Source organism: Coloeus monedula (assembly GCF_965178545.1).
Source record: "Coloeus monedula genome assembly, chromosome: 4".
NCBI lineage: Eukaryota > Metazoa > Chordata > Aves > Passeriformes > Corvidae > Coloeus > Coloeus monedula.
Window position 1 is genome coordinate 21,734,226 of NC_138784.1, and position 24,610 is coordinate 21,758,835.

Consider the following 24,610-nt stretch of genomic DNA (forward strand, 5'->3'; position numbering starts at 1 on the left):
GGCAGGAGGAGATGGCACAGCAGAGGCCTTCCGAGGTACAAACAAGAGTTCGGAGCTGAGATAACGTGGGCCCACGCTCGGATCGTGCACACCCCATGACTGTTCTCACTTCACAGTGACGGATTAGCCTTGTTTCTTGTCTCAGCCCAATTAGTAACAAGCACTACACTTTCATACAACAATGTCAATGATTCCTGTAAGATTTGCAGGTTGGTTGTGCAGAGTACATAGTTTTTAAAATGAAAAAGCTTTACACAAACACTTGGTATTTAAGGATTTCCCAAGCCAGAGGATGGAAAAGGATGTTCTGCCTTATTATAAAAAACAAACCCTGTTAAGGGCTCAGGCATGGATAGAAATGAGCCTTAATTATCTGCCCCCAAGCAGTAAGAACACCAGAGAGACTTTTCTACCTTCAAAGTGGGAGCTAGCAAGCAATGAGTTTATGACAGGGAGGACAGGACTCCCTGCAAGTATAAAGAAGACATTAAAAGGTTTGTCTGTATGCATGTGGCTGGAAATTAAGATTACAAAAAGAAGCAGAGGTTGTCAGACCTGGCATCTTTTTCATAAGCACAACCTCAAAGATAGTCTTCTTGCAGCTCTTACCCAGCTCTAAGTCCTCACACAGCAACTGTGATGCCACCTGTAAGCTGTACAGCTGGATCAGGGTGCAAGAAATTCTTTGAAATAAACAAGTATCAGAAACATGCCTCTTTTCCCCATTTGTTTCAATTTACTTATTCCTGCAAAGTCTGCAGTTTCATGATCTGCTCTGAATCTGGAAAATACATGCTTCTGGCTTATATTTGCTAACACTAAAAGAAGCTTCAGAATAATAGGCTGAAAAACAAACAAAACCCCAAAACAAAACGCACAAAACCTGCCCAAAGACATAAGTGTTAACCATCCCCAAAGTTTCTACTCATCTATCTGGGGAAGTTTGAAGATGGGCAATGTAAACAGGTGTGTGGAATAAGCACCTTCCAGTGATCACCACCCCCCAGGAGTAGTCTCCAGAATGTGACAGGATAATGGGGGAATACATAAACCCCGAGGATCTCAAAGGGGTGTAAATTAATAACATCTTACCAAGTATTCAATCAGGTGACAACAGTTAATAATACAGACCCCAAGCAGACATTCATAGCATGCTACTCCAGATACAGAACAAATTGAAAGATGTGCCTGACACAAAACTTACTTTGGGATTTTAGGCTGATTTGGGGACAACAGTTCCATGCATTACTCACAACCCACTGCTGCCAGCTGGTCACATTTTTCATTTATTGGCTCAGTTCTTTGTGTCAGAACACCACAAAGAAACTTGTTACTCAATCCCTACCCATGTGGAAGAGTTAATCCTGGGTCCTTCATCCTCCCTCCCAACACCTGCCAGACTTAGTTCCCATTGGAGATACAAAATCATTCTTGTATCATTTGGGGGGAAAAAAGCCAAACAAAAATCAAAACAAAACAGACACACACCCAAAAGCTGTAAACAAAACAAATTAAGCTAGCAAGTTGAAACACAGTCCATTGCATAAGGAACAGGAAGCAGGCAAAGTGCTCTGCTGACCTAGTGGTAATACTGCATTGCTAAGCACACTAATCTGGGAAAGTTTGGTTTAATCCTCCTCTCATTTCTTCCTAATCAGCCCTTTCCCCTCCCCCTGTCCTGCTGCCATTCAGTTCCAAGACTTAGAAGTTATTTGCATTGCTTCACTTGACAGATCCACTAAATCCAGGCAAATTATTGTAACAGGTTTTAATCTATTTCCAAGGCATTTTCCCATGGATACAGCAACACTGATTTCCCTTGTCCTGAAGTGACTGCAATTCAATACACCACAGCAAAAGAAAAACTACAATACAAGCCTGACTCCACATCTCTTCCACATTACCTTGACATTTTAGGATTCATCATGCATTTATGGAGTGGGAGAGCTATCAATGAGATGATATAGCAAGCAAAAACTCAATAAAATCCTGAACAGAAATTGAAGCCTTCTAAATCAAGGCAAACTTAACCAGTAGTGGGCCTTGGAAATACACTCATTTGCACTAGATGGTTCTACTAAACAGGGAAAACATCTTGGCAGCATTATGGGAAAAAAGTGTACCAAAAGGAAAAAAAGACCATATGTAAATAAGTATAATGAAATCATTCGTGATTACAGATGTGCTGACTTTTTTTTCCTTTTCTTTAACCTTGACTGGCATGGTAGCCCTAGGAATAGATTTCTGTAAGTCCAGTTCAAATGGAAAAGGTAATGGAAGTGCTGTCTTGAATCTAGCATTAATCTACCAGAAATTAAAAACAACTAGCTTAAAAAATATTGTTTAATTCTCAAGTTATTGAAATATCTCACCCTGCCTTCAAAAAGTCAGCAGAAAAAAAAAAAAAAAGTCCAACTTATTTTCTGAGCTAGTGCCCAGAGCAAAGGCATGTGGTTGATTCCACCTTCTTCATTATCACTTTTATTCACTAAGCTGTTCATATCCTCAGAACAGACTGACTTTTCTATAACCTCTTTGTAATAAAATATCCATGCCATTAACTATCTCCCAGTGAGGCAGTCTGTCCATTTTTAGGATCCCTGTATTTTTCCAAAATAAACTCTGAGGATTAATCTGCTGAAATCCAAAGATATTTCTGTAGACAGTTGTCTAACAGACTACAGATTGGAGGGCATGTAAAGGATTAAGCTGAGCTATAAATTAACTTCTAAAGACACAGAACTATTCCAGCATGTCCAATCCCAATCCCAATATAATGAAGCTTTCTGCAAAGCAACTTTCCTACGTCAGCTATAGTTGGAATTTTTAAAACTACAAGTAACTAGCACACAGAACTGCCAAAGGCTGCTTCATATAAACAAGCAAGACTCTGGTAAAGGTATTTATTTGTGCACTCTGTACGTGCAGAATGACACATAATAAATTTTAGCTTACATCTGGGAAAACTTAATGCCTCATAAAAGAGGAAAAAGACCCAGATACATGGTTGAAGTGGTAGACCCAGGAGGCAGTAGCACCCTGTCCACCCCTTCAGAATTGGGCAACACATTTACCTTCAAAATCAGGCACAGCACAGAAAGAACTGGGTCTTGAGGCAACAGTTCTATGCAGCTCCATTTACATAGGCTTATCTTCCTACAAAACAGAATTATCCAGCAATCTAGTAAATGGCAAAGTCCTACAGGCTTAGGTTTGCATATTAAATGACTTGGAAACATGAATCCAGGGTTGCAGAAAGCTAAGCCTCACCAGGGTGCTCAGGCTGCACAGCACTTTACAAGATCAGGCTAACATATGGCTTGCCCTGGTGCTGATTCACAGCACGGCATTCCATCCTTACAAATGGGAACAGTTCCAAAAAGGATCCTCCAATAGCTCCAAGGAACAGAAGATGCCAGTCAAAGCTGCTGAAAAACACCAAAAGCAGCTACAATAGGATGGTTAGCTCAGTACAGAAAGAATCTCTTCTGTCAAAACAATTACTATCAGCAGGGTATCCATACATTTATGCTGCCTCAGATCTCCAGATCCTCCTTAGCACAATGCTAACTTGCTTCCAGGCACAGTGACAATTCTGGCTTATAGGCAGCATTAAACCCAACTCCCATGCCTCTGTAAATACATTAGTTCTCATGTGGTAATTTTCTGCTTATCTCTGTCAGCAACATTTGGTGAATGTGCCTCAGGAAGGTAAGAGGTATATGATGCAAACTTACACCGAGTGTGGAACAATAATACACACAGTATTTCACAGAAGTCAGTGCTGACAACTGCAATTTATTGCAAATGTCCTATCTAACACTCTATTGAAGCTTCTCTATGTAGAACTGAAAGTTTATAAAATGCTAACTTAAATTTTGTTCCTTCAAAACGTTTTAGGAAAAAAAAAAAGTCTTGTCATTTGAAAAGGTAATACAACATTTCCCTCTGATATGAAAAGAAAGCAATTAAAAGAAAAGCTGCATCAGTGCTTACTTGTTAATTAAACAAGAATTCTCAACACTTGGAGTTAGCTATGCAACATAATAAATATGAAAGTCCATGCATACCCTAGAGAGCCTGACACCCAACAACCAAGTTACAGCCTACTGAAGTTAATACACAGGAAAGTCAAGCAACAGCACTGCTGAAAAATGCAGACATGAGGCATCATTAATTTGCAGAGAGAAATAACACTTATAAAGCACTACCTAAAACAGCTTGACAGATTCAAGCTGTCCTGACACCCATGTAACGTGGTACCTATAAACCAAGACTATTCAATAATTATCAGAAGTTTCTCTAAGAGTCTGGACATAAAAAGGCAGTGAGCCACTGAGGTTATTGCTGCTTTGCCTGGAATCACACGACAACTTCTCACAGAGACACAGATGCTGAACAGGATTATGCTTCACAATTCCCATGCTGTTCCCTCTCTATATATATTGATAAAGACAACATGTGTTTCTCTTTACTCCTCTTCTGCCATCACTGCCCTAGTATCTATACAGGTTTGTCAGGACACAAGATGAAATCTCTTGACAATGACAAAATACTGCATTTTACTTTCCTCTCACCCGCTCAACTGTTTATCCCTCCTACTAGTCACTAGAGACACAACAGTCTCCTGAGTTTCCTAAAGGCATTTTGTTTCAAGTGAAGGTTCCCAGCTCAGCCATTTCTAGAGCATGATGGACAACCGGAAATGATAGTAAAGCTCTGAAAACCATTTACTACGACAGTGGTCAGGAAGGTAAACTGGGCACACTTTGCTCATACACCATTGCAAGAGCCTCAGCATTGTAACTTAAGCAAATTAAATTTGCTAACAGTCCTTGCTTGCTGCTGCATTATAATATTGCTCAGGTCATAAAACATCCAGACTCTTCTCATCCCCAGGCAAACACAACATTCACAGAAATCAGCACTAATGCCAGATGAAACATCAGGGCTTGCTTGCAAGAAGGAAGGACTACAGGAATAAACTCTGGATGGAAGATTTCCTGTATAAGACCACTACTGTGGTAACTACTTCAGGGCACCACAGCACAGCTGGGAGAACTACAGCAGGAAATATACTATGTACTCACATGGGTGTGGTTTATTTGATGGATATAAAAATGCTTCACTATGCTTTACTGTATTTAATCACATGGGTTTGTCAGGTCAACCAAACCTCACTCAAGTGCTACTTTTGGGTCCTGTGACTTCTCCTTAATCAGGGCATCACACACTTGCATCTTCCTTGTAGCATCACAGCCTCTTTTTCACTAAAGAGCTCCATGTGCAGAAGAGTCACCGCCTGATCCCATGTGGTGTGGGTGCCCAGGGAGGTGAGAGCACTGTCCTCATCCTGCAGGACAATCAGAGGCCCGTAAAGCACTGAGGGCCTTGCAGCCAAGGCAACCTGCTACCCATGCACCACCCAGCTGCAGCCCAGACAGCAGAGCCACTGCTGCACAGGATGCTGCACATCCCTCCTTACACTCTTTTTAAAGTCCTGCTTGAATGCATGTAAGTCTGAAAATATGTTTTAAAAGATTCCTATTTTCTTAAATGTTTTTTTAAAAATATGGGCAAGTATTTCTTTTTCACACTCCTTTCAAATGCGCTGATCCAAGTGCTTAAAGCAGCTTGAGCTGTCACTTCACAGATTTACTGTGGCTCTGCACACAGAGCAGTGCTGCAAGACAGCTATATGCATATATCCACATGGTTAATTAACAGCATGCAGTTGGTACTAATTGCTACTCCCCTGAGACTTTGCACTGAATCCATTCAGAACCATTAACTACTGTTATTTGATCACAGGCTACGGTGGTTTGAATTACATAAACATTTGAGTTTTCATCACAAGAAACACCAGACTTCTAGTAAACTAGTCAAAAAGATCTTGAAAACATGGTTAAGATATCTGGGAAATGTGAAAGTTCAGAACAAACTATGGAAGAAATCAAAATTAATGTTTTTTAAACTGTCCTAAGTGTTTTGAGGGGGCATAAACCCTGAATTTTCAATACTGGAGACTGGTAGAACCCACTGCTGCTTTGTCTGTCTGCCACGACTGTGATCCCACTCATTTTATGGCCATTGCTAAAGTAGGTCAGTAACCGAAATTCTATTTTACAGATATGGAAATCAGAGCAGGGGATGACGATGACTTTGCAAAGAGAAAATTTGACTTTGCAGAGACAAAATTTAAGTCAGGAAAATAAAAAAGCAAATTCAGAAAGTGGCTTCTCAATACTCTCAGCTTTTACAGGGTTGGTAACACCTCCTAATATGCTGCTATTGAGGCCCAGATAACACATCAACAAAAGTGCTTTTTCTCTCAAGTTGTGATTAGGCAGCCAAGAAATATCACACACCTTTTTCTTAACTGTCCATTTATGTTTAGTAGGCAATTCAGCATTACCCTTCTACTCCTACATCTCAAAATTGCATCAAACTCCAAAGACCTATTTCAAAGAATATATCCAATATTCACAAGTGACTGAATATTTCCATCAAACTAAAGCAGCGTTCAGGAAAGAAGTGGCCAAAAAGTGTTGGGAAAATGAAGTAGACTCAGTACTACTGCAAAATACTGATGGGTAAATGTACTGAGATGATGGGAAGGAAAAGGAAATGTCGTAATTGTGGTGAAACAGAAATGGAGAATGCTAAAAACCAAGATGAAAAGGAAGAGGCAAACAAAAGCAGATAAAGCATTTTTTTTTCTTGAATCACAGACCAGAGCAACCACTTCCTAAAATGCCATCAGCAGTGGAAAGGGACATGCAGCCTACAAGCTGGACACTTGAAAATCAGATCTCCTGATTCCCTTCTTCATCCATTTCAATCCTACCCAGTCTTTGCTGTCAGACTCCTACCATCCAACGTGCCCACGCTCTTTGTTACTCTCAAAGCACAGTGACTCTACCAAAATGGCCATCCCTGACTTGCAGTGCTGATTTCCCGTCGCCTCTCGAGCCCCCCGCCACGCCCTGCATCATTTCCTATGTACCTAAGCTGTGCTGTAAACCTCTGGTTGCTCTGCATTTGCACAACATCCAGGACATGAAGACTTGGAAGCTCTCCAAAGCTGGATCTTCCAGGTGTAGACAGCCAAATCCTAGGCAGATGGTTCTTCCATGTCAAACTATCAGTCACCCAAAGAGCAATCCCACCAAATGGACATATACTTGCAGTAGACTTATAGTTGAGCTGATTTCTAGTAATGTACGGATCAGGCATTCTTCAGGGAAATTCAAAATACTCCTGGCTCTCCTCATCTCTCTGTGTACTCCGATTTACTGCTTTAAGAATAGAAAAGTTGTTGTTTCTAGTGAACTCAGGATCTAAACCTACACAAATACTTGCAAAACTTCCATGAGATACCGTGTTTGTCTTTAAAGACCCAGATAATGGCATTTTGAAACACCTAATTCTATGCACATGGGAATCAGCTTCACTGAAAATCACTCAGATTTACAGTAACATTTTCCAAAGCACTGGATATAATTTCTTTTACAGGTTTTACTTTCAAAGGGATTTAGTCATCTAGGTCATGTAAATACTCCAGAAAATGTCATTTTTTCTGCTTCTGCTCGTGTTTTTTTCACGACTACTGTAGGCACTCGACTTTAGCAAGACCCAAAGTACACATCTGCACTGTAATCAGTGGAAATGGGCAGTTCCCTCCATGAGCTGAGTCACAGCATCTAAGTTAGGTGCCTAAAGTCAGTGTGCAGACCTGGGAACTGTATCTACATTCAGGCAAGCGATCTTGTCAAGGCTGGCCTCCCAATGTACCATAAGGTAAGGACATAGCACAGTTTTACTTTGATTAATTGTTTGGAGACAAAGTAAGTAACTTTTTTTTTTTTTTTATGAATACAACTTTTCTGAGCATCAAGGCAGAAAGAGGTTGAGCTATGAGATGAAAAACACCCACAACTCCTCTTAAACCACAGAAGGTACAGGTACTTAGCAACTTAAATGTAAACAACAGCATCATAACAGCAATTTATCTTCTCTTCCACATTGAACAAAAGAAATACAAATGAACAATTACCTGGGCACCATAGACTCGTTGCATTGCCTGAAGCAACTGGTTTGTGTATTCTGTAAGGGTTCCTGCATCTTCTTCAAAGACACTGAGCAAAGAACGAGTCTTCAATAAAACAAAAAAAAAGCAAATGGTTTTAGTCCTGAGTGGAAATATTAAAAAGAACCACAAACAGCTACAAAGAGATGGTAGTAAAAAGTAAAAATCAATCAGAAATAATACACCCTTGACTTGCACAACTCTGTTTATTCAGACTCTCTAAACATGTGGAAATTAGTTCTTTTATTATAGATAGGTAAACTGAGGCACAAGGAAGTAAACTGATAAAATGCTATGGCTACATCCTGACTCCAGGCTCTTGCCTCTACTAACACACAGTCCTTCCAACATAATTAGGAATGTAAAACATCCTGAATATCTTCCTTCTGATGACAGTAATTCAAACCATGTTAAGGACTGGGGGTCAAACACCACTGCTTGCTCACTTTACTTCTCCAGTGTCAGACTGCACTGCAAGCACCCCTTTCCAGTGAGATAATTTACACTTTGTTATTCACTCTCCACTGTCTTGAGCAACTCTTAAGGGGCCACGGCCAAAGCGAGCTGATGTCATTGGACCGAACAACTGAGTGCTCATCTCCAACAGGCACACAAGGATACACCCACCCGGAGATACCCTGTACTTTCTTCACTCTGCTAACTCATGCTTGTCAGCAAGCAGGAAGAGGAGGGAAGAACTTGTGTTATCTTAAAGACATGAATTCCCTTAGTTTGTTTTGGTGGAATCGTCAGGAATAAAGAATTATGTTGCTGACACAGCTCCCAAGAAGGGAAAGATATTTCAGAATAATGCTGAGCTCCAGAATTTGCTAGATCTTTACAATAATTAAAGAAGAAAGATAGTCCCTTTAACAAAGTCATGATCCATCCTTAGTCTTAACTTTGATAAATCCAATCTACTTGATGCTAACTGGAAATGTCTCTCCATCTGTAAGCTGACTTATATGACATTAATGAGCTTCATCTGCTTACATGAGGGTCATGCATAAACTCCAGTACTTTCATAGGCATGTCAGTCCTGTAAAAGAGCAAGTGCTTTATCTCTACCCCCATTACAGGAATCTCTAATATACCTGAAGTATCCAGGTTCAAATTTGGGAAATTTATTTTTAAAGTTTTAAGATACTCCACTATTTTAACAAAAGGCACATGCATTTTTCCAAGGCATTTATTCTCTGCAAAACTCTCTGCCCAGACTTTCTTTGTCCTGAAAAACACAACATCAGCATCCTTCAAGAATCCTGGCCTATGATTAACTATCATTTCATCTCTGCTGAGAAGTATCTAAGCCAGAAACGAGTGCTGCTCAATGGTTAAAATACCTGGCCTGGAAGTCAGTCTTTGGGTTCTCTTCAGTACCTTCTTACTCTAAGTAATTTTAAAAGCTCTCAACAGTTCACTCTGCTAATGTGCTAGGCTGCTACAACACTTCCTACCTGCGAGAGTTTGGGAAGCCAGTTTGAGATCCTAGCATGTAAGGGAATACACACTACAAAGTATTGTTTTCAAATAAAGAGAACATGAAAACCAGAGAATGGAGAGTAGTCCAAGTCAATGAAATGGGTATCAGGAACCCAAATGTTTAAAGGACCTTTGTACAGAACTTCCCTGTAAGGATGATTTTGAGAGTTTTCCACATTAAGATATTACTTCAGTAACTGAAAACATGTTGATTTTCAAAAATATCTGATTTCAAATGTTTTGTCTTCCATGATGTATTATAACCAGCAAAGTAACATCAACAAACTATCTTGTACCTATACAGTGCTCAGCTGCCTTGTTTTGAGTTACAATGGCACATGAAAAGCACAGAGTACAAAGATGGTTAAAACATAAATTCTGGGGAAAGCAAAAACTATAAAACTTGATACAATGTTTATCAAGCCAAATCTCAAGCCAAAACTAAAAGGTTATAAAGAAATTGCCTGGAATAGGCTACAAATCACACAATTCTGCATGCTGGAAAAGGTTCCAAAATACAGGAACGTCAGCTACATTCATAAATCTTACTGAATTTTTGCAGGTTCAGATTTTTCATTTGTCTAAATATGGCTTGAGGTAGAACAGCTCCAGCAACCAATTTCTGAAAGTCTTGGCCTCTGTTATTAGCACATTGTTCAAAAATAATAAAAACAATAAATGATTCAGACAGTTTGGAAGTTATTCTTGGAAACTTTTACATTTAAGAATACCATTTGAAATCACTGCAACAAAATACCAGCATGTGTGCATTTTCTTTGTTGCTGTTTTGACAAATTCTGGAAGAGCAGCTAAGGCTGCTGAAATAAACCAGTAAACCAAATACTAAGCCAACATTTAGGAGGCCCCATTATTCACAACATTATCTCAGCTTCTGGAAAGACAGGAAAAAACTTTCTAGTTTCATGTAAGTATTTCCTTTGATTTTAGCATGGCCGCTGACATAAATTTTTCTCCATTTTGTAGCCAAATACCTCAAAATTAAGACACTTCTTATGGCCTCTTTCAGCCAGTGTCTGGAGACAAATCAAGACAAAAGTACTGTATTGATGGGGAGAGATAAATCAAGTTTTAGAAATTTGACAAAGAAATAACTTTGGCCTAATTCTCCTCGGTCTTGCATGTAAATCACATACTTCACACAGTTTATAAAAAGTGAGGTTATATCCTCATTTCACCATCTCTTTGCACTCCTGTCACTGCACAGAGCAGAAGAGAATCAGGTTCCTTCATACAGAAGCAAATAATCCTGTAAGAGGCTATGCTGCTCATTTCTCTGGAACAGAGACTAACTTTTTGCCTTGATTTTGTGAATGTAAAGCTCTCCCCAGTGAAAAAAGTAATAAAAATATAAAAGACTGAAAAAACCCACTCCTGCTTTCTTGCATCAAAGGAATATATTTTAGCAATGCTGGGCCATTATAAAAATTAAACAATGTCCCTCCCTCCGAAAGTTGTAGAGCTTGAAGAAAAAGCAATAACCAAACCAAGGCAAAACATCCTGCCAATACTCAGGTTAATGCACAGCCTGGTATTCCAGTAATTGCAAAGGAGATGTTAACAGCCTGCATTTCAGGACACAGGAAAGACAACGACCTCCAAATTCAGTTCAGTGCATTGTTCAGCTGATTTCAGTCAGTGTTACATTTTTAATCGTTGAAGGAAGTGTTGACTGAAGAAGTAAGTTAGTTCACTTCTCCTGCGTCTCAAGTTCTTCAGCTTTAGGATGCAGTGGGGAGGCTAACACTAAAAATGTTACTAACTACCCATAATAAATCTAGCACACTCTGGTAAACTGTGGAACACAGAAAAGCTCGGGCTGGTAAGGAACCCTGCAGGTCACCTTGTCCAAACTTCTGCTCCAAGCAGGGCTGACTTTGATGTAACATCAGGTTACTCAACGCTTTTTCCAATCCAGTGTTTAAAATTCCCAAGGATGATTACAAATACGGCACATCAAACACATGATGGAAATCTTTCTTACTAGAATGGGATTTCACGATATTACAAAAAAAGAGGATAAGATGAGGCAATTAAGATAAGGCCCAAGGCTTATTAAGTCCTGACAGGTGCACTTCCAATCCTTCCTTCAAAATGTCTCATGACAGACTCTGCAACACCTTGCAGCAGTCTGCTCCACAGCTTACCTATTCATTCCTCCTCCTGATCCATCAGCAGACGAGTCAGGCTTACAACACAGGGCTACCTGGGAGCCGGATCCATGCTGATCCACCCTGCCCTCACGTCTTTCCCTGCTTCACCAATTACTTCTGTATCTCTCTCTGCCCCACGCTTTGTCCCCAAGCGCACCTTCCCCATCCCTCAGTGAACTTCCCCCTCCTTCCCCTTCCCTCTACTTCTCTCTTCCACCCAACCAGCCCCTGAACACATCAGGACATGGCATGTTCCTCGCTGTGAGGCTTCCACAGTCCCAGGGGTCCCCGCTGCAGCTGCGGCACATCCCGGCTCCGGGCAGCGGGGCACAGGGCGCTGCACTGGGGCAAAAGGAGGAGCGTCCCCCCGTGCTTGCACTCGGGAAGGGAAGGGCGGCGACCGCCTCTCCTCGTTCCTCAGACCCCTTCAGAAGGAGGTCATCTTCGGTGGGATGCGCCTCATTCATCCTCACGGGAGCTCCCGTACCTGAACTGCGGCCCTTGAGGAGGAGCAGGTACGCTGGCGGTGACCCTCCTCCAGCCCACTGTGTCGCCGTGGCCAGGTGACACCGCGCACAGGTGTCCCTTTCCCTTCGGGGGAAGCCAGCGCACTGAGTCCTGCCCACCTGTCCTTCCCTGACACACCTCGGCTGCTCAGGGCAACCCTTACAGCCACCGAGCGCACACCCAAGGGGGACGGTGCGAGAAAAACGCCACAAAAGTTTCTCTGAGAGCGGTGAGGAGAAAGGGCGCAGTACTCCCTGCGCTGGAGGACAGCCGTCCTCCCGGGAGACTCCCAGGAGCAGACTCTGCCTGCTTTTCCCCCGACGAATGTCCTGCGGGACCCCAGATCTCCCCCGGGTGCCGTGTGCCCGCCTCAGCGCACCCCGCTCCCCGACGGCCTCGACAGCCGAGCTCACCCTGACCCACTTCCCCGCCCGCCGTGCTGCCTCGCTCTGTCCCGCTGCACCGCCCCCGGCACCCCTGTCCCCGTCACGGGACGCTGCTCCCCGGCCCTCGCCAGCTGTCAGCCCGCACCGGCCCGGCCAGACCCACAGGCTGCCCGCCGGCACCGAGCGCTCAGGTGCGTCACACCGACCGACCGACCGACCGACGGGGTCCGGGCTGTCCCGGCAGCGGCCGCTACCTGCGGGCTGTCCTGCAGAGCCTCTTCCAGGAGGAGCTTGTCGACGGCGGGCATGTTGGCGCTGCGGCGCGGCGGAGCCCTGGCAGGAGCGGGGTGCGCGGCGCTGGCACGCCCCGGCGGCGGGGCTCGGCAGCGGCCCTCCCTCTCTCCGTCCCCGCGGGGGCGGCCGCGGCACTCTGCAGGCACGGGGCACGGCTGGACGGCTCCGCTGGCGGGGCCGCTCACTCCGCCCAGTTCCCGTCCGCTGGAGGAAGCGAGTCACGGGGAGGGCCGGTGGGGGCAGGCTTCCTGCCGCCATTAGCTCGGCGGGCCGCGGGACGGAGGGCCCTGATGGAGGGCGGCCCGTGCTCTCCTCCCCGCGCGGGTGGCAGGGTGGAGCGGCCTCCCGCAGCCCCGGCCCCGGGAGAGCAGGGTGGCGGAAGGAGGGATGGAGCAGGGGCCATGGATGCCCCCTCAGCTGAGAGAGGCTCTGAGGGTGCGTGGGTGTGATAAAAACCAGGGGAAGATCGCACGCTCCAGCCTGAGCTTGTGGGGCTTGAGGACGTCCGGCTATGGGCGAGCCCCTTGCTGTGCTTTCCTCAGGTGCACGATAGGGACACTTTGTGAGATCATCACAACCGCTTGCTTATCAGTGACCCGCGTTTGCGGCATCTGCATTTGTTCTTGTCCATGGACGACTCTGCAAGTGTAACTGTGGGGCTTCGTTGTGCTCCAGACAGGCTAATTCTCGCACAGCCATAGCCCATAACTCTGTAACACTTGGGAGGTTAGAAAGGATGCATTTTAAGTTCCTAGTCCTTCATGTACAGAGCTATGTTTTTATGGCTGCCTTGATACTGTCTGGATGCTTAGTTAAACAAAATTAGTATTTTCAAAGTAAACACAGCTTGATCTGTGAAAATTTGATTATGTACATGTTTTTGAAGGGTGGCCATTGCTTTTGGATGCGTTGGCTTCTCCAGAAGTGCAGAGTTACAGATCTTGCAGGGAAGTTGCTCTATTCTTGTCAGCTGTAGCTTTTGCTGCTCCAGTGTGCCTTGAGGTAAAAATGGAGATACTCAAATCCAGAATCTCATTTAAGAAAAAAACAAAACAAAACCAACTTCTGAAGACTTTAGGAAGAATCCTGCCAATTAGACTATGCAAACAAAAATACTGGCTCTAAGATGCTAGCATCTTCGAAGAAATGTCACAGTCTTGGATAACTCACATTGCTGACCTCTTTTAAAAGAAGAAAAATAATTTGAAAAATGCAGCTTGAGTTGTAGAAGAACTCCAAACATTAATATCGGCCAGCCTTTTGCATCTAAGTCCCAGTGGATTTTTCCACTTCTGTCATTCTTAAGCAATAGCAAGCATTTTATATGACAAGGTGATTGCTAATAAAGATTGGGGGTTTTTTTTCTGATTAAAAGACTTTTTGCAGATTGGCTGGATGATTGTTTGCTTTAATTATGTATGAGAAAGACCACTGAACCCTGTAATTTTGGCTAAGGTATTTCTGTGTGTCTGACATTGATTGGTATTGCTTCTGAAGCTTTTGATGGGACCTTTAACCCAATGTGCCAAGCCGTAACAGTGGGACTGCTCCACCAGTCCTGAAGCTGGACTCCCTGTTCCAGGCCTTTGAGTAAGAACTGAGGTCTCACACTCAGTCCCTTTTCCTGCCTGAATAAAGACACTGAACCAGAATAAGAATCTCTAGCTAATACCAAAAATACCAAGGATGGCAGTATGTATTTACATAAAGGGAAAATAAAAATAGATACAGATTTATCATAATAATGTTTCAGAGAATTTTAGAATGGTGAAAAGAGGTCAGAGTGGGTTTTTTTCCTACAGAATATGAAATAGGGCACCAGTTAGGCATTAGGCTTAAGAATCCATGATCCCATCTGAGCCAATTTTGTCAGACTCTGTTAAGTCTTATTTTTCTTTCATCAGAGATTTTGAAAACGTTATTTGAAATTCATGGAGAACAAGAAAACCACACTTCATCAGATTTTCTGTATCTGTTAAAGTAGCTTCAGGGCATTTTTTAATATTTCCCAAATACCTTAGTTACAATTCTTGCCTCTTTCTTTCCCCCTCTAGTCTTGAAGTAGTTCAGCAACAGCTCTTACCCATTGGGTTGAAGTATTTCCTTCACCAGGAAAGCATCCAGGTGGTTTGTGGTTTTATTTCACATCAGTGCAATAACCTGGAAGGTTTTATCTTCTTTCTTTTGATGGCTTTGTTTAGTCTGAGGCTCAAGAGTGGAAGCCTGTTGTCATTCCAAACTTAAGGATAGTTATTTCCAGAACAGGTTCCACTAGTTTTATTTAAATAAACCAAAAAGCACTTCATTAACTTACTGAAGGGTGATGCTTTTTAACAATTGTCATTCTTTGTTGCATCATTTCTTACACAGCTATAAACTTGGCAGATTACTTATTTATAGTGATCAAAATGATTTTATTGAATGTTCCCAATACAGTCCAGGTGGCTTTGAATTTTAAAAAATTGACTATTAGTAATTTAAATTAATTTCCTAGTCACTTGGTTTTACTGGCTCTCAAGGATTATTCTTCAGTTTTGGTAATTCCAAATAATGCTTTTAAAAGAATTAAAATAACCCACAGTATTACTACTAAACATTTCAACAACTTATTTGTACAGCATTAGCAGTTATTATAAAAAAAAGTTAGGTACCTTGTGCATGGGCAGTCCTTTGGGTAGAGGTGTCTCATTCCTTGACACAAAAAAACCACAGTTTCTGGGTTTCCTGAGTTTCCATGTTCTATATCCAGGTACTGAATGCAATATACTCAGCTACTACAAAAAGTCTTGCTAGTGAAAAGGACTCTTATAGCCGTTCTAGGAACATTGTACATATGGAGAGAGAATAGGGAAACAGTAGGCACAGCACCCAGAATAAGTCACCTGAATCCTCAAAAGACCTGCCTCAGCAGTGTGAACTGAGCTGGAGATCACGTCCAGGAAGCAGCACAATTAATTTTTATATGTGTATTCTGTAACCTACAGATGACTTGATTATGTTAAGAAATATGGCTCTTAGAGCATGGAAACTTAAAGAAAAACCCCTGGAATGGCTACAATTAAACTGATACATACTGCTTATAAAACTAGTGAGAAATCATGGCATCAAGTAAAATCAATAAATAATTGAGCATTGAGTATGAAATAATTCATTACATAAACTAATTGTACTGTTTCTAAGAAAAGACGATGCTTCCTTCCAGCAAAAGCCTGACTGTAGCCAAAAAATCTCATCGCTGGGAGAATGATCAATTTCGAAGGAAAGAAGAAGAAAGTTTGAATTCATCTGGAAATTCAAGATTTGTCTGCTAAACAAATCTCTTGGCAAAATGATGTAAAATCTTCCAGTATGACTGTAGGTGCACAGAAATTGGTGCATCTTCAAACTTGGATTTGGGCTTTTACACGGGACAGTCTTGTTCCTGTTGGAGGATGGCCAGGAACATCCCTTGGTAAGCAGCCAGTCAAGGCTGGCCATGTAACAAGAAAGGACCACGGTGTGAGATGGGCAGCTGGGACTGTGCCTTCTGCAGGACTGAAGGTCTCGGTGCTGCGCTTCCAGGTTTGCTCAAGCTTTCCCATCTAACTGCCCAGCACCAGCTCAGGGCTGGAAGCAGCAGTGCCAAGCCTGGGTGGTGCCGTGCATGAGTTAATAAGCCTTGCCAGCTTTAATTGGGCTGTTTGGAAACAAGGCAGCTGTTGTGCATCCTTAGCCTAATTTATTTCCAAATTTGATAATCCACCCAGTATTAATGGAGAGCTGGCTATAATTATTTTTTTCTGGTTAGACTAGTTACAGAGTAAGTCATACTGCATTGTGTTTTCATTCTCATATGTTCCATTATAACTTTAAAGAACATGTTGCATTATGCTTCCTTTTTGGCTTCCTACCTTATACTTTACAAGAAATTTCTGAGCAGTGGTGTGGTAGTCACATGTTTGCTAAGTCAGCTGAGTCTATTTATGCATTTAACAGTGCCTCATATTTTTCTTTGTGCTCAGTAACAAAGAAATTCTTGAACTACAGATGACTTTTAGATGTGTAATAATTTACCATAAGTTGTGCAGCTTTATATAAATATATATATATACAGAGGATATGTTATATGATAGTAGCAATAAATTGCTTCAAATGAATACAATTGAAAGATGGGGAAAAAAACTCTTAGTACTTTCCCTACCAGAAGCATCCCAAACCAAATTTTTTAACAGTCTCTTATAAATTACTGGTTGAATTAATAATACAGCATCTGATGTACAGGACATGTCTTGGACACATAGAAAAGGAGTATCTTGTGATTTCGTGTATGAACCATACTGGTTGAATTAATAATACAGCATCTGATGTACAGGACATGTCTTGGACACATAGAAAAGGAGTATCTTGTGATTTTTGTGTATGAACCATAACATAATATTGGGCTGAAATAAAATTCCGCTGAAATTATTAATTGCTACGTAACCAAGATGTCATGTTTTTTGTTTTAACGTAAAACACATGGCTTTGTTTATTTCCATTAAACACGTTAGTAATATGCCAAAATGGATATGCACAGATGGACTGGCTGGTGGGATGGATCTAATTAAAACCTCATTGAAGGTGAAGGGTATAACTGCCATCTTTAATTTCATGTAATTGAAGGACAATTAAGTCCCCTCATGTTACCAAGCACAGCAGTAGCCTCCACCCAGATGCAGAATAAAAATATGGTTTCAGATGCTGGAGTCACTGATGGCAATACCAGCCAGAGGTGTTGCCACCGCTTCCTCCACACCTGCCTCTGCCCTGTGCTGCATGGACTCGGATAGTGTTGCCACGAAATTTTGTTTGGGTGCCTGTCTGATGGAGGGCATTTGATTTAACAGTTTGCATTTGTTTTGCAAGAAACAGGAGCAATGAGAGAGTGGGTAGTTTGTTGGAGAATTATTGGAATATTTTAAGCTAAAATTTTTGTGGTTTTGCAATGGAAATGTCAATATACAGGCTCTTTCCTCCTCCTTGTAGCTCTGCTTTTTGTGATGTATGTTGCTTTCTAACCTTCTGCTTCGGGTGATGGTCCAATGGAATTCAGGGCTGTCTGAGGAATGGTGAAAAATCTTTGGGTGAAGTATAGGAAGTGACAGAAAGAATAATACAGGTACTTCATCAAAGAAAGGCATATCTGGTATGATTCTGTACATTAAAATAAGAGACATCTAATGCCTGATATATGATTATGAAGTGCCAATAAATAACCTGTTTGGCATAGAGGTTACCAAAAGTCAGAATACCATATTCAAATGCAGGCTGGATCTGTAGAAGACTGTCAGAGGGAACCTGCTTCTGTAGTCTTCATAACATCAATACAATTATCAGAAGCAAATGCAGTCTAATTTTATCACTGTATCTAAAGCCAGCTCTTGGTTTAGTTTTTTTTTTATCATGAGATCACATGAACTGATCAGGCCCTGCACTTTTGTGTTTCCTTCTGAACAACGCAAGTGAAAAGTTCATGTTGTCTTTATTCTGATCACTCCCTTTATTCTGATCACTTGCATCTTTCTATGGCTGGTTAGGCTAAAAAAGCTGAATTATAGTGCCTTAACATTTATACATAGCAGAACATACCTTAAGGCCTATTAGGAGTCCACAAAAGTCTGCCAGCATGATTATATCCTTTTTGGTCTTCCTGTTTTCTGTTTGGACTCCTTTTGTTCTCTATACACAGCATAGCACAGAGGGGTCTGTGTCCATAACTGAGGCTACTGCAGACCACAGAGGCCCCAGACAGCTCTCTGGCCTGCTTCCCCCTTGAGCAGAGCCTGTGTGTGCTGCCCAGGGCAAAGGCAGAGCAGGATGTGGTGATGCAATAGCATGTCTTTTGTATTTTTAGCGAAACAGCAAAAACCCCAGAGGATGGATGATACAGAAAGCAATGAGGAAACTCTAGGTAGCACCCAAATGGGCACTGACACCACTATCAGCAGTGACTCCTCCCAGCAGGCTGCCAAGACAATGTCAGGAGCACAGGTATACAAGCAAGTGCCGTCATACAAGGAAAATGCAGTGCTGCATTGCTGCCCAGGCAGCAGGGCTGGGCACCCCCAGTCCAGCTCAGCAGGAACCCTCTCACGAACTCTGTGTTCCTCCACAGTGCTCTGATGCTTCCAGTGTCGCAAGATCAGATGTTTCCAATTTTTCTTCCCGTGGCGGCTACTTAGAAGTTCTTCTGCTGTCTGGAGAAAGCCAAATACTGGAAACCCTTTCCTGTCATATGACTGGGACCTACTGCTGCAAATGAAGGGCATGCCAGAAAGCTGGAATTCTGCAGCATGTGCACTGAGACACTCCATCCAGCATTCCTGCTGGAGGCAGGGCTGTCTCTATGGTGTGCTGGTGACTTGCTTCAGTAGGGGCCTGTGAGGAGTATGAGGGGAGCAGAGTTGAATCATTCTAGGAGAGGTTGCAAGCCACATATTGTCATTGCCTTTGGTAGCTTTGTAGCTCTTGGAGTGTCTTTCCAAGGTGTGCTGCCCTTACAGCATGGGTGAGAGCACAGCCCCTAGGAGGCCGACAGCAGGGCCTGACTGCTGCTGTTAGCAAAATAATTCTTCCAGTTGGCAAACCTCTCTCAGTATTTTCCCAGGATAAAGGTCACTGTGAGCAAGGTAGGAGCAAGGTGAACTAGCTCACCAGGCTGTGGGCAGCTTTTGGGCTATAAAGTGCCCACCGTATGTGAGTGCTCAAGCGCCTGAACTTGTGTAGAATTTACCTTGCAGCTGAGAAGCTGCCCCGCCCTTTTGCTTTCCATCGTGTGATTTGCCGTGCAGGCAGGTGGTTTGTAACCCTGCAGCAGTGCTGTATGTTACCTGTGCACTTGACAACCCAGCTCCAGTCCTGCAAACTTAGAAACTTGTGTTTAGCCTGCCAGATTCCTGGAGATTAATCAGGCATATAAATGTTGGCTGGATCAGTAAATAGTTTCCCAGTTCTTTCAAATTCATTTATGGTAACACATTGCTTTTCTTTGTTTTTCTTGCACATTTTGAAACAAGAACATTTAGTTCAAGGGTCATATACAGTCATTATCTTTAAATACTCTGTAAACATTAAGTGCTGACAAGATCCTAGGTCAGCAAGTATCTCTCAGTGAAAACCATGAAGCACGCAGACAGCATGTACTGCAGTCAGAGTCAACAGCACCTAATAATATACATGAGTTTTTCTGAGAAGGGACCAATGGTTTCTAATTCGTTTTTCACCCTCTCAAATCAAGCTTTTATGAAATAGCAAAAAGAAAAAAGCCCCAAACAGAAGAGCAGTATCATCTCTGTGACTGCGAGAACATGAATAATAATGCAATGGAAAATGTTCTCATCAGTGTTTAAACTAACTCAAATGCTTTGAAAGAAATCTGTGACAAAAGAGAAGTCACCAGAGTTTTTCGTTCTTCTCCTGAACAGAACTGCTTGTGCATACAGAATTTCAGATATGATTTGCACTGCGTTGTAGCATTGCCAAATGGAGCAATGTTCAGTACTTTGAAAACTAAATCAAAAAAGAGTGGCTTCGTTTCAAATAAGTGCTCTGGTCATTGTTAGGTTTGAGTCCAGATCTCTTCTTGTTTATGCTGCTGTACATTTGGACTGGTGCTGCCAGCTCCTGTGGTTTCACCATGTTGCAGCCTCCTAGGACAGGTTTACTTTGAGGGGCTACCAGGCTGTCAGCTCCCTGTCAGAGCCTCCCCAAGTGACATGTGCTTCTTATTATGAGACGGGAGAGATTTGGGATTGGTTGGAAAATGACTGGCCCTTCTTATTCTGGAAGAAAGAGAAAAGCAAGTCCTTGAATCTTAAATGCTCACTGTCAGAAATCAAAGAATTAAATCTTACGTTTATCATTTTCACACAATTCTGTGCATTTTAGGAGCCCCAACTCATGAATTTTGAAATGCAATGCAGATATTAATAAACAAAACACCAGTGTTTTGGGAGTAATTCCAGGTATATATTAAGGAACAGATGGTTTTGGTGTGTTGCCTCCATTTTGCTGTTAAACCTGGAATAAATGAAACTAGATAAAGTATTTAATGCAAAAATTCCCAAACTGTCCATTTCTATGTCTCTGTCTACCATCTGCCTGTACTTGTGGATCCAGAAGCTGATTCTGTGTTTAACAAGGGTGAATTGCCTAATCTTTATTAATATAAATGAGAGGAGTTTGTCACCCTTATATAGGTGCTAAAAGGATGTCTCCTATGAGAACATGGTGTGAGGACACTGTGTAACTACTATTGATTGTTTACAGTGTGTTTTATTTCATGGGTACAAATACTCTGCTCTTACAAATATTTGAAATTATGCATACAAGAACCTTATTTAAGTGCTTAAAAATTGCTAGTACTTTATCTGTCAAGAACCATGTTCTAATTAAAATGATGTGTTAAAAGCAGTCAAAGCACAATATATAGCCAGTGTTTGTGGGTGCCTTTTTTTTTAATGACCTTAAACACACTGCTTCCATGTTGCTAATTGTAAGAACTTCTGTTTACTGTATGCCTAGTATGACAGAAGTTTTGATTAATCAAAATTGTTAGCATCCTCTTGTATTAAACCCATATTTAGATAGAGAGGTGCTGTTTTGATGTACATTTATCTTTTCTTATCCTGGCTGGTATTTGCTGGAGCAGAATTCAATTACTTCAATAAAATGTCACATGCAAGTTATGAAAGTCCCAGTCAGTGTGAATTATATATAGCTACTGTAAAAAGACTGGCAAATTTTAGCTTCCCTCGGTTTTCAAAAGCTAAGGTATTAATTAAGCAGAGGTGTATAAATATACAGCTTTGATGAAGACATTTTTCATGGTGAGGATGTGTCTGCTGTTTCCATAGTCTGCAGGCACACTGCATACAAAAACAAGGCAGCAACTGTGCTGGTTGGCATCGTAACCAATATAGGGCAAAAGCAATTATTATGTGTGGAAAACTGTAATGGAAATTTATATCAACAACAGAGGAAGAACTGACATCTGAAAAAGTGCATGAAAATAAAACATCATAAAGCAGGGATATCGTCTTCCCACGGTACTGCACAAATAAGAGCTATGTGTTCAGAAGGGCCTCTTGAAATAAAAGTGTGGGACTCCAGACAAAAGATTTGCCTTTCTCATACACAGTTCTGAGGAAAAGAGAGTTTCCTTTCCTGGATCTGGATCTAGTTGTCTTACACTACTTGAGTACTAATTTAGGCTTTTCAAATGGAGCAAGTGTGGTTTAGGTACGCGTGTGCCTGAAGTGATGCACGCACTTTGTTTCAAAGGGATGCAGTGCTGCACTGACATCTTCATGACAGCTCAGTATAAAGGTCCTTTCTCTAGCATTTTGCCATTTTTTCATCTTTTCATTTTGTGATCCTGTCTTTGTAAAAACTGATTTAGCTGCATCTTGCAAATTAATTTATGAAGTGAGAGACGGGAAAGACATTAATCTGTCTGCATAGTATATTAAAATAAGAGAGTAAGATGCTTTTCTCCTCTGGAACAGAGCTTTGAGAGACTGTTAGCAGATATAGTAAAATGAAGCCTGAGTGATCTCAGAGGCAAGAAGCACTCTTACTTACGTCCTGTATTTTTGTGAAACCTCTAATAGAAGAATCTAATACATCATATATATCAAACTTTTGGGCACAAAAAGGATTCCAAACTGTTTCTGAATGTCCAATTTAAGCACTTGGCCATTTGTTATTTTCAAGGGCACCTGAAAATGACTCTGAAAGAAAAATCTTTGGAGGCTGGGGGTAATAGCTGAGCTCAACAGCAAATTCTTCAGGCCTGTGTGCTAAAATCTAGACTTTTTAGGAACAGACATAACACAGATGTGAATGTTGAATTATGACTTATTTCTCCCACATCAACTTACCTGTGAAAGTCTTAGTCCTCCTGAACTCCATTTCTTCCTTGTAAATCAGCTAAGAATTGTATGCCCTATAAGCTCAGAAAACAAAGGGGGTTTCAGGACTATGGACAATAATCACATTCAGAAAGAATTATTGCAAAATTAATTGTTATTTATTCTGTCAGAGATTTGGGGGGGGGGGGGGCACAGAAATTTCTGTAAAGCTGTCATATCCACTAACAGAATATTCACATTTCTTTGGCACTTATTGGCTGGCCAGTGGGTTCCTAGTTTATTGCTTACTAGATGTTTTAGGAGAAATTGTTGATTTTGTCTCAATTCATGTCTGATTTGGCCCAATAATGAGAATTTTATTAATGACTTTCATGAGAGCAGAAACAGATAGATTAATTAAAATCTTGACTTAAGATGAAAGAAAACCCTTGGTCTTGGCAAATACTCTTTTTTTACTTTAAAGTGAGGTGTTTAAATATTATTTTTTAAGTCTGCTTCCATGGACTGTTATAAACCTACACATTCCACCATTTTATGGGGTTTTTTTAGTAGAAGGAGTCATTATTTTTGTTTAAAAGAAATATTCAAGCCAGATTTTCTACTGTCACTATAAGGAGAAAGACAAATTGCTTTTCCTCCTAGGTTCTTGCAGTTTGATTCTGTTCCTCACGGTGCTGCCATGATAAATAATGCCCATGTAGATAATTTAAGGTTAGATGGTAGCTGGCCCTTCTGTGGGCTACTCACTATGGTGGTGGACTCAAGGTGAGGCAAGACCAGCTCAGGGCTCAGAGGAGTGTAGGGCTGGTGCTGAAAAACTCCCATGGTGAGTGTGGGGCTGCCAGGCAGCCAGAAGAAGGGAGAGAGTGGAATATAGAGAGTTTTTATCACATTTTCTCCTTGCTAACAAGGACTGCAAGGGGGGATACACTGTGCGGATTACAATAAATCTATGATGGGCAAAGCACTTTGGCTGCTCCCTCCATGCAGGGTCCCTGCACTGCTTCTCATATAAACTTGGTATTACTAGAAGAAGCTAGTCTCTAGAGCAGGGTTTCTAAATCCTTTCACAGAAAATCTCTTTCAAAGTGTTTTAACTACCTATTGATCAACTGCCAGAAAATGACAACTTGCTATCACTGCTGCTAACTAAAGGTGAGGATAGGGGACATGGCATATTGATTCTTGGGTGTTTATTCTACTATGAAGAACAAAAATCATAAATGGTGTGAGGTGGGGAATTGATTCTTCAGCATTTATCCTGATACAAGGAACAAAACACCCACAGCTGAAGTGGTCAGGAGCCAGGCTCAAAGCAGACAAAAGTAGGTTCTTCAATTCACATGTGGCTGAGAAGTGGAACAGAGGATGCTTCAAGTGCCAGGGTCTTACGTGGGTTCAAGGGTTGGTGGAACAGGTTCATAGAAGAGAAATGTGTTAAGGGTTGCTAAAACATGGCAACCATACCTGCCTCGGGCAGACTGTGGCCTGAAAACGCTGGAAGATGGGAGAGTTTGGGAGGCACATACCATATGAGTTTCCTGTGTTCTTTCAGTCCTGTCAGAGTCAGGATCCTGAACAAGGTGAATCTTTCCTTTGACCTGATACAGCTTTTTTTTTTTTTTTTTTTGCTCTTGTTAGGCACATCCATTTTATAAATAGCAATGCTATCTCACTGCTTCCTGCTTTGGCTTCTCTATTATCTCATCCATCAGCTGTTTCTTGTCTTTCTGACTCCCAGCAAAGATGAACATTCATTATGTGTCCAGATAGTACCTTGCACAGTTGGGA

General features: G+C 41.7%; 1 protein-coding gene across 1 annotated transcript in view; it reads right to left on the bottom strand.

Annotated features, from left to right (window-relative positions):
• APPL2 (adaptor protein, phosphotyrosine interacting with PH domain and leucine zipper 2) overlaps positions 1 to 13,070 on the bottom strand; it is a 33,669-nt gene extending 20,599 nt beyond the window's left edge. Inside the window, exons 1-2 of the mRNA XM_082279583.1 lie at positions 12,890 to 13,070; positions 8,057 to 8,155 (exon numbers count right to left, since the gene is read on the bottom strand). Of these exons, the coding sequence (XP_082135709.1) occupies positions 8,057 to 8,155; positions 12,890 to 12,943 (153 nt within the window). The 5' untranslated portion in view covers positions 12,944 to 13,070. The remainder of the gene's footprint in view (positions 1 to 8,056; positions 8,156 to 12,889) is intronic.
• Positions 13,071 to 24,610: the final 11,540 nt, after the last annotated feature.